Genomic DNA, 10759 nt, shown 5'->3' on the forward strand with positions numbered 1-10759 from the left:
AAACTGCTAAAGGGTCTATATTTCCAAATGTTGTGTTTGGTAAACTCCACTAAAGGAATGTAACAACTTGGAAAAATGGTGGATTGGGACATATCATGTGAGAGGCCATAGTGTGTGAAACATTCTTGCTCACACTTGAGTAACCTGTTAGGAATTCATGGATCTTAAACTGAGCCTCTTGAAGAAGTAACCTATTATGCTAATTTAAACAAGGTATTCATCTAAAATTCCAAAATATACTCATGTTCATTTGCTCCTCTTCTTCTTCTTCTTCTTTCTCCACAGTATAAATTTCAGGCTCAAATACTTGAGGATGTACCATGAAGGACTCGAACTTAGATTCTTCAATTGCTATGCAAAGCAATGTGACTATTAGGCAAGCCTCCATTCACATTTATAGTTTTGATTTTAACTCAAAGCAAAATTTGGCTTTGGTTGTGTGTGGACTGTGCGGACGTGTTTAATTCAACATCAGCTATACACTAGATAGATTTTGGTTATTTATGCAGGATCAAAAAATATAAATAATACCTTCTAGCTAAATTTTATAACCGAGCTAAAAATTATTTAGCTTTTAAATGGTTTTATCTAGAAGACAAATGCTTTATTAGGAGTTTCAAAATTCAGTGGTTGGTCTAATGCAATTGTCATGTTCTCAAGTAGAAATTATGACTATGTTATACATGTTGACATGCCTTGCTAAAACTTTTGCTTGTCCTACCTTTCAATTAGGGTGCAAATGAGCCGAACTAAGTATCAGGCTCCACAAGCTTGGCTTGTTAATGTTTGAGCTTGGCTTGAGCTCAAGCTGCAATTGACTTAAGTTAGATTGCCGAGCTTTTATCAAGCTGAGCTAAGCTTCCTTGTATCTTTGCACCCATTTGAGCTCTTAAAGGTTGTTTGAGCTTGCTTATTTTCAAATAACCTAGCTGAGCCTCAACGAATTGTCGCCGAGCCAATTCTGAAATAACATAAAAATCAAGTAGGGTCGAGGTCAACATGCCCTAGCTTTTATGTTAAGGAATAGTTTATGACAACTTTCCTTTGGTGTAGTTATACCTCTCGCAACTAAGTTTGACCAGCATAATTAGTATTCCTTAGTTATGTCTCCTGCTCAAGTTATGGCAAGCATAAGGCTTAAGCCTTATGCCTACTTTACGCATGAACCAAATGTCACCACAAACAAATATCCATATTTCTTATCATATGCACTTTGTGCGCCAAATACTAGTAACAAATATTAAAAAGGTCGTGAAGAAAGACGCCACCTTGAGGTTTGGAAGCTAGCCCACCTTCAGGTTACATACAATATTTCTTTTTTATGTAATTATTTGTCTTTTTTTTTAACTTGTTATTAGAGTGAAATAGAAGAGAGACTTTCTTAGATAAGGACAAGGCTGGAAGGGATTGCTGGATCTCCTAGCGAGGATTATTTTATTATAATAAGCGACAATCCAATGTGTGGCCCAAAGAGAAACAACCAGGAATACGTACATAGACAAGCGACTCTAGGCTTAAGTTCGTGTTTTTATGTAGAACTAAAAAATTTAAAAATATTTTTTGACTAATCATTTTAAATAAGATCTTGAACCTTAATAAATAGTATCAAAGTAAATTTAGCCGATAGCCTATATAAACTAAAAGACACTATAATACATGTTCATGGAGGCTCACCCCAGATTAGAGCTGATCACGGGCTTTCTGGCCCACCCAGCCCGGCCCGAAATTTTTCAGGCTTGGGCATTAAAAAAAGGCCCATTAGTCGGGCCTGGGCAGGAAAAGTGGCCCAACCAAAAAAATCGGGCCGAGCCTGGTCGGGCCATTCTGGCCCATTTCTAGATTCCAAATAAAGAAAAAATCGGGCTCGTCGGATCGGGTCTATCGGGTCGGATCGGACTAGACGGACCTAGGACTAGATTTATAAAGTCGGGTCGAGCTTGGACAAAAATTTAAGCCCAACAGTCGGACCGGGCCGAGCCTGAGCATAGCCATCGGGCCTAATTTCTTCTATAGAGCCCGGCCCGAGCCCGGCTCGGCCCAAATTTTGATCAGCTCTACCGCAGATTAATTGTGGTGCTCGTGATTACATTTAAATGAATTTAAATTTTTAGCTTAAAAAAATTTTAGGTACAAACTAAAAAATTTAAAAAATATCTTCCTGCTAGCTGCTGCTTCTTTTTTTTTTTTTTTTTTTTTTTTTAAGATGGGATCTCCTATTGTAACAGCAATATTTAAAAAATATAATTTATAATATATTTTATATAAAAAAAAGAACAAGCAGGCATGCATGCAGAAAGAATTTTCTTTTTCAAAAATATTAATGAAGATTTCCGCTATTAATGTTGTTGATGGTGACATGGTTGATGGTTCGAAGATAAATAAACCTTCAGCCGATCATAAATCCATCATCTCGAATGACCTAAGATGCCGACACGTGGTACCGCACTGATCGTCTTCCGTCCATCACTCTGCCCCCTCCCCTCCATATGGAGGGCCGCTCTCGCCCCCACACCCCCCCCCCCCCCCCCCAATCGCCCTCCTTCCCCCAATTCCAACTGCGCGAGCGAGCGAGAGCAAGCGAGAGAGTAATAGGGACGATGGCATCGGCCGGTGGAATCAGGGGCTTCTACCGGGAGAAGAAGAAGGGCGGAGTGACCAAGCCCTCCCCCAAGCCGTATTCCACTGCCGATCCGGCCTGCTCTCCTGTCCTCAAGTCCGCCCATGTCCAAGGTAAGCAGTACACTCCCTCCTCGCGATCCCATTCAGTTTCCATCCAACGAGTTAGCGTTTGATTCGTTCATGCTGTTGGCGGCGGTGGTGATTGGGATTGGCGGGAAAGCAGGGCAAGAGAAGGAGGCGGAGGAGAGGCTGCGGGAGTTCGACATGGACATGAGGTACGGGCCCTGCCTGGGCCTCACTCGGACGGAGCGCTGGAACCGGGCGGCCGTCATGGGACTCAACCCCTCGCCCGACGTGGAGGCCATCCTGCTCAAGTGCTCCTCCTCCGCCGCCCTCGAGTGCCTCTGGGAGGGCCGCGTCTGAACCAGTGAATCGATAGGTTGCTGTCTATGTAGATGGTGAAAGAAGAAGGAGCTGCTCCTTTTATGTTTGTTTTTTTGCGTCGGAGAGAAAGGTGCATCCTTTCGTATCCAGTATCCACTTTTAGCTTCCTGTAGTGTGGCTGGGCTTAGATGAAAGTCTTGACTTCCGGAACAGAAACTTCATTTCTGTACTACAACTATCTTTGCATTACTTGAATCCATCTCTCTTGTTGCTGAAATGCTGAGAAATCTGGGAACCTATGAGCGCGTCATCTGGATGCATCTTTTCTCTTTCCGTCACCGGGGAAAGAATTGCTTCCGATCCCTCCAAATTTGTTCAAATTAGGAACCTTAGGGCCTCGTTAAAATGGAGTTGACATCTGCTCCTATTTTGATTCATTCAAATTGAAAAATTTCAGGCGCTGATCCAAAATGGTGAACCGGCATTGCTCTGAAGCCGCCTATATGTAGAAGCCTGAGAAGCATTCAGCGGATTCTCGTGTTTTTTTTTTTGTCTAAACCCAATGATGTCACAAAGCAAAGATGAAGGATTCCGGAACAAGTAAACACTATTTTCAATTGTCTCAACAATTGAATCAGAATGAGAAATAAAAATAGATTCGAGATGAGACAAACAAAAGAGGTTAGAGACGGCTCAATAAATGTCTAAGGGTTTCCCTTCGAACTCTGTCAGAATTACCCAACTTGAGTTATGAGTACGAATGAGATTTCTTTTTTTCTGTAAGGAAGAATAAAAAAACGACTCAAATCATAGTCTAATTCATGATTTTATGGATCCATTTGCCATTATATACATATACAGAAATTTAGAATCCTTTTTTTTCCTCCTTGATGATAGCATTGTGTAGATTCTCACTAGAAGAGGTGACAATGGGATCATTAGCTATTTGAACCAAGGAACTGGCTATTAATTAGTTAATACTTAATCCTGTTCTCTCTTCGTATTTCTTTTGGGTGCAGCACAGTGAAAGGGGAGCTAATGACTTGTTCCAAGCACCTCAACTCCAATTTGTTTTATGCGGCTCTAGGAGGATTAGGCCAGTTTGGTGTCATCACCGGAGCTAGAATCGCCTTGGAGCTGGCACAGACAAAGGTAATTAGCTAGATCAGCATGAACCTTTTTCTTGTTTTTTTTTTCTTTTTTTGTTATTGATAGGCTTGTTCGGAACGAAAATGAGCTGAAATTGAGCAGGCTGTTAAGGCTGCACTTGTAAACAAACTAAGTCCAAAATTTCTGGTCCAGCCAACTTGTTTAGTTAGCTTAACAAGCTGAGCTTGAGCTCTCCTTTGGTGCAAGAAATCAAGCCAGTTTGGCATGAGTCCAATTTCATAAGCCTTGTCTACATTTTCTAGGAAAAAAAAGCCTTCTCTATGAGTTTGAGGTTATTTCACAATGTGATTGCTTGGAGGTGAAGTGGGTTGGCTTGGTTTGCTCGGATTTTGAAGCCTTCACCGGGGATGAGGAGTACCTCACATCCCTCGGTGGGAGTCCAGGAAAGAAGAAGGGATGAAACTATTTGGAAGGATTCCTCGTTACGAGCAGAACATTTATATATGATTAGTTGTTATATATTCTGGTTGTCCATAGTCAACTAACATTTGTAAGGCTTACAATGTTAAGCAATAAGGGGGTTTAAGAAAGCAAGAAGCATGTAATAGAAATGAGAATGTTCTGATGGATGCGGTAAAATTAGAAAGGATAGAGAGAAAAAAGAGTATTATAGAGGAATTACAGAAATTAACCTGAATTGAGGACAAATCGATAGAGTAGCAGATAAGATAGTATGGACTTGTACAACAAAAACTTGAGGAGGCTGCCATAAAGAGAGGTACCTGAGTCATTGTCTGGAAAAGGAGGGAAAGACTGAAAGTACCATAGGAGTTGAAGAAGTTGGGAAATTGCATAAAGCAGAGTTAGCCTTCAGTAGGAAAAATTGGCTAATGAGAATTCATAAAATGACACGAAGTTGACTAACATGTAGGTTGGAAGCCTTTTTCTATTAAGCATTCGTTGAAACTCATGAATTTCAATTTTCTTAAATGCAAAGCAGTATTGTAGATATGGACATACCTGACATAGAAATGTAAGATGTTTCTATTTTGTATGTGCTTCTAGCTGGATGAGAATGCTAATCACATATGTTCTCAAGACTGTAATAGCAGAGTCAAGGATGAGCCTGTTGCTCATGTTATCTATGCCGATTGAATCTTCAGGCACAAATCCTTATCTTGGTTGACAAAAACCCAAGGATTATGCTGATTCAGAATCTGGAATGAATTTGCTCAGTGCACAAGCCATTTAAAACAAGAATCATAGAATAAAGAAATCTAAAATGACTAAATATCTAAATAAATTATTTAAATTTTTTTTTGAAAAAAAGTACATCAATGAATGTACCAATATTACTTGCATGTTCTGATCCTAAATGTCTAGTATATTTATCAATCTTTGAGGTGCACAAAAATCCCTGGTAAATTATTCATCAGAATATACACCCTCCAATCTTAGCTCATAGGAATAGTGACTTTTTTCGTTTTAGGACCATCATATGCAGATGCCTATGTTACATCATCGAATACTTATGTTGCGGAAATAAAAGGTCTGAACTTAGTCCCACATCGACTAGATAGCGGAGAACTCTATTTCTTAAATGAAGGGGGGCTACCCCTTTCTCTTCAGAGACGCCTTTTGTGGGGCAAAACCGTGCGTGGGGAAGAGACTATAACCCCCCCCCAAAGCGGACAATACCTCTGAGGAGAAGCAGTCGCTTCTGCTGTCTGAGCCTGGTGGGGACTGAGCTCTGGGGTTTGGAGGATACCCTCGGCCTCATCAATGGTGCTTTCGTTGATAGCCCTTGACCCCGGCACAGACCCCTCCGCTGGGGAAGGGGCTATGTTGTGGAAATAAAGGGTCCGAACTTAGTCCCACATCGACTAGATAGCGGAGAGGTCTGTTCCTTAAATGGAGGGGGGCTATCTCTTTCTCTTCAAAGGCGCATTTTATGGCGCAAAACCATGCGTGGGGAAGAGACTATGAAACCCCCTCCCTCCTAAAGCGGACAATATCTCTGAGGAGAAGCAGTCGCTTCTGCTGTCTGAGCCCGATGGGGACTGAGCTCTGGGGTTCGGGGGATACCCTCGGCCTCATCAACTTATATGCCATCTGATATGGTTTCATAGGCAAAAAGTATTCAAATATTGCATATAAAGTACCGACTCTAGTACACACCTGTATCAAAGTCTCCGGTCTGAATGTCAATTACATAGTCGCAAAATTTTGCGAAAGAACAGGGTGAACTCCAATGATCATATCTTCACAAGAAAAGAACTAGAAGGGAGAAAATTATTAGACCTCTATTATTGGAAATCGATATCCTGTAATATTCATCTAATGGGATCATGAGGCTGGAAAGCACTACTTTGTGACTCTTGACCAGTCAAAAATCACAGTTAAATCATGATTAAATCATGAAGGGATGCATAATTCCTTGTTTTCTATATTTATTATATAAAGTGGCTTGGCAGGTTTGGACCACCCAGCAGGTAACAGGAGTTTGTTGCGCGAACTTTAAAAGTGAATTTGCACCAAAACCATTTCCTGAATTTCTTGGAGAATCCATGTAATGAAGGTAGTTTTGTGGTTGAAGAAGAAAGGCACCTCTAAATGGACAAACAAGCTAAGCTAATATTGAGAGAATGACAAAATCACAATCATGCTAATTTCTTTGATAGCTAGAGAACACCTAAACTCCAACATGGTTTTGGTTTCAGTTGTATTCAGCTGTCAATGGAATACTTTCAAAATTTTATTCCATGTTTGTTTTGAAGGTATAAATTTGTCTGGATATTAGATGGCATCACAGAGTTTGAAATTGGACCAGTCTTGCTGTTATAGTCTCAAGCCTTTGAAAGTAATGCAGGCATTCTCTGTTCAATCATTGTTTTCTCACTTTGCAGGTGGATCTTGCACCTGGAATGATACATGTTCAATACATGTTGATGTCCCTGGTGATGAGTTACCCGAAAGGGGAATTGGATAAGATTTAACAACAAATGTTAAATACCTGGGGCTCAGACAATCCCCCTTGCTATAAAAGATCCAGCAAGCAAATCTGCTCCTGCTTATGCTTTCTGGCAGGAAAAGCTGCTCAATTGCATGACACCAGTAAACCAATAACACAACCAGCTGAGTCCATATCATAATTCATAAGAGCTGATTGAGGGAAGAAAAATCTGAGTAGAAAGAATTGTGACCAGGAGATCAATGAAAACCCTGCTATGAATTTGTTGCAGTCCTCATTCTCTGAAGTCTCTTTTTGCATCAAAAGAATGCTCGATTCCTGGTTGTAACTCTATGTGTTGCATTGAGCTGTATCAGGGCAGAACTTCATAACATATAGCATATCTGTTTTCAATAAACTATTTTGCAAAGAAATATAAGCATAGAAGAAGGGAAAAGATAATATGGGTGACATTTAATGCCACATATTATTTTTTTCAGTGCTTGCTCTGCAAGAATTGGTAGAAAATTGTCAAATTATTAAGCAGCCTGAAAATTAAGAGATATATGAAACAAAATCACTATGGTGATATTCAATACCAAAATCTGATAATCTTTTCTTCTTCTTCTTTTGAGCAATACCAAGATTTAATACAATTAAGCTCTCGATGCTATCAAAACTCTCATAGCAGGAACATCAATATGATGATTTATGTTTCATCATATCCTTGCTCGCTCTAAGAAAACAAAAATTTGCAGTATATATGTGTATTTATGGTATTACAAAGCTAACATAGAAGGGGACGCATGCTATATATAGAAGGAAACTGAACATTTTTCCCAGGTTCTCTACTGCCAAAAGAAGGAAAACTAGCTGGTATCTCATGAGACGCCGGACCCATTCACTTGAGCTCTTCTTCGTCGTCGCTCAGCAACTCATCGATGGCGGCCACATTCATCCTCGCCGACGCGTGCTTGACCAACTCCACCATCTTCTCCGCCTCCCGGCTCGCCTTCTCCTGCTCCTTGAGCGCCTTCTTCAGCTTCCGCCGCTGCTCCTTCATCGAGAACGTGCCCATGTCCGAGAGAAGGTCGTCGCTCCTGCCCCAATCCCCACTCTTCCCCTTTCTCCGCTGCACCCTCTTCGGCGACAACACGAAGCAGCACCTTCCCCGCGGCGGCGACGGAGAGTCTCTCGGAGAAGCGAGTGATATCGAAGGCGACGAGGCAAACCCAGTTGCTGGCTCCGGCTTTTTTGAATCCTTCTCGGCCTCTGGTTTCGGGGGAGGAGAAGAAGAGGTCTCGGCTTCTTCGGGCGGCTTCTTCTCCTCTGGCTCGCCGGAATCGATTGATGGGTTGGGGACGCTCTCGCAACGGTTCAAGCTTCGGGGTATGTTCTCCTTCCCTTGATCGAGGTGTCGAGGAGGGATTCTCGACTGCTGCTGCGGATGCTGGGGATTGGCTCCCGGGAAAGATTTGAGCTTTCGGAAGCGGGATTCGAGGTCGCCGGGGAGGAGAGAGGAGTCGGAGAGGTGGGAGGTGTTGAGGGCTGCGACCTGCTCGAGAGTGCAGAGATCGATGGCCTCGGAGACGATGGCATCGACGGCGTCGCGCTCTGGGGAGGCGAGGTGGGAGAGGTATGAGGCCATGGGGGAGAGTGGGGAAGGGGAGTAGGGTTTGGGGTGGGAGAAGGATTGGGGAAAGGGACAGCAGCAGAGGAGCGTTTTGGGTTCGTTCTTCCTTTATGTCAAACGGCTATGCCGTCTTTTTCTTAGAGGAATAAAGGAGGAAGGAACAAACGGCTACGCTGTCATCGCCACGGCATGCTGCTTTCTATTGGCTGCGCTTTTGACCGTTGGCATTTGGGATGGCTTTCCTTTTTCATGGTTGAAAGGGTAGGTGCGATTTTAGCTTAAACGGACGAACCGCAAGGAGTTTAGAAGGATCCTGACACATCGAGCATCATTAATCCAAGGTTTTTAAAAAAATATATTTGAAGATATTAATTGTAAAATTTGTTTCAAGAAAGTAAGAAAGGTATCAACCAAGACAATATCTCAGGATATATCCAACGATGTCATGCATATCTAGGTAATCTAATCAGGTCTCATAGCGAACTAAATTTTTTCATTCATCCATTTATATCCATAGTCAAAAGTTACCCTAGATCTCATAGCACTCTCAAGTCTCAACTCCATCTATACAGTCAATATTCGTAGATGTCTGAAGAGGTTGAGGATATTTTGGCCATTAGGCTAGTAGGGCTGGCTTGGTGGAGGATTTGAAGGATTACTTCAGAATGATTTGAAAACTTGAGATATAAGTTTGGAACTTTTTAAAGTTGGGAAAGTGCTTCTAGGACACATTTAAAATTGAGGGGATGTTGCTATAATTTTTTCTTATTCTTGCTTGCATTCTTCTCCATGTTTATCCTAAAGTTTGTTTGTTCTTTTTCTTTTTTGGTACATCGGCTCCTCACACCAAATATAGATGAGTACAGCCAAAAAAATTAGAAAAAAGAAGCTAGCCCAGCGGGTGAGGAACATCTATCTGGTTCATCCAAATAAAATATTCAGTGTGTTGCACTGCGTAAGATGCCACCTAGTTAGCAGCTGAGTTGGCCTTGCGATACACATGCGTGCCCTGAAGGATCTGCAGTCCCCTGCTATCCACCAAATATCGTAGAGCAATATCGTAGAGCAGGAAGTGTCTATCCAACTTGGAGGGTCATCCACAAATCTCCTCGATTGTCGCAATCGAGTCGCCCTCCAGGTGTATATACTCCGCCCCCAGAGCGCGCCTCGCGAAGAAAATCCCCTCTCACGCCACCCGTAGCTCCGCCTAGTGATAGAGGTGTCAAAGATCCGTCGATCGCCAGCCGCCACAAACCTAGAATGGTGATCCTTGATGATGAAGCCCACACCCCTTCTCACCTTACTCAACAACATTGTCATCAAAATTCACCTTAAGAAAGCAAAATGGTAGGGGTTCCTAGGAAACATAAACAAATCTGGTCGCTGAATCAACTGGATAGGAGACCTAGATGTCCCTAGCCATCTCAGGGGAATTGGATGTAACACTGTTGGTGAACTCCGACACATGGAGTAGGGCTCTGGCCGCCACCAGTCTCGGGCGTAGCCACCTATCCTTGAAGATCCGAGCATTTCTATCTAGCCAAGTATGGTAAGCCAGATAAGCACATCGGGTTCCCCACTCCACTATGTCATGCCTCCTCACAGATGCCCGCAGCCGCAAGAGAAACACCTCCACCAGGGACCTACCCCGCTCGCCGTCAAAGACGATCCCGGCGCTCCGCCAGACCTAGGACACACGTGAACAGCAAAAGAGGGCATGGCAAATGGTCTCCTCCGTTGTAGGGCAGGACCCGCACATAGGGGGATCCTCATCCCCTACTTGCCAGCACACCATCAATCGGCAGACACCCCTAAGCTACCTTCCAAATGAATAAGGCGACGTGAGGGTGTATGCGCACTCGCCAGATCCAAGGTCCCTCAATCAGCCGTACCAAGGCCCTTGCTGCAAGCCCTCGAAGGTCATGGGCGTGCACCCTTGGTCTGCCAAAACTGCTCCAGACCCTCCTATCAACCCTCTCTTCGGTAATGATCGACACAACCAGAACTCGCTTAGCTAGTGCCTCTCCAAAAACCTCTCGCACGAGATCTGCATCCCACCTCCA

The 10759-nt window shown here is 43.0% G+C and overlaps 2 protein-coding genes across 2 annotated transcripts; one reads left to right on the forward strand and one right to left on the reverse strand.

The window, feature by feature from the left end:
- Window positions 1-2356: 2356 nt before the first annotated feature.
- Window positions 2357-7618, forward strand: LOC103717385. The gene is made up of 4 exons (XM_039115675.1): window positions 2357-2366; window positions 2493-2730; window positions 4023-4155; window positions 7020-7618. Exons 1-4 carry the CDS (start codon window positions 2357-2359, stop codon window positions 7107-7109), a joined length of 471 nt encoding a protein of 156 aa, XP_038971603.1. The 3' UTR covers window positions 7110-7618.
- Window positions 7619-7632: 14 nt separating this feature from the next.
- Window positions 7633-9006, reverse strand: LOC120104426. Its single transcript, XM_039115581.1, has one exon. It carries the CDS (start codon window positions 8709-8711, stop codon window positions 7965-7967), a length of 747 nt encoding a protein of 248 aa, XP_038971509.1. The 5' UTR covers window positions 8712-9006; the 3' UTR covers window positions 7633-7964.
- Between the last annotated feature and the right edge of the window lie 1753 nt (window positions 9007-10759).

Source organism: Phoenix dactylifera, chromosome 18 (assembly GCF_009389715.1).
Source record: "Phoenix dactylifera cultivar Barhee BC4 chromosome 18, palm_55x_up_171113_PBpolish2nd_filt_p, whole genome shotgun sequence".
Lineage (NCBI taxonomy): Eukaryota > Viridiplantae > Streptophyta > Magnoliopsida > Arecales > Arecaceae > Phoenix > Phoenix dactylifera.

Excerpts from the sequence above, each read along its gene's own strand:
- LOC120104426 (XM_039115581.1), bottom strand. The coding sequence starts at position 8,711 with ATGGCCTCATACCTCTCCCACCTCGCCTCCCCAGAGCGCGACGCCGTC.
- LOC103717385 (XM_039115675.1), top strand. Across the intron at positions 2,731-4,022 it reads CAAGTCCGCCCATGTCCAAG|CACAGTGAAAGGGGAGCTAA; the intron begins GTAAGCAGTACA and ends TTTTGGGTGCAG. Across the intron at positions 4,156-7,019 it reads TGGAGCTGGCACAGACAAAG|GTGGATCTTGCACCTGGAAT; the intron begins GTAATTAGCTAG and ends CTCACTTTGCAG.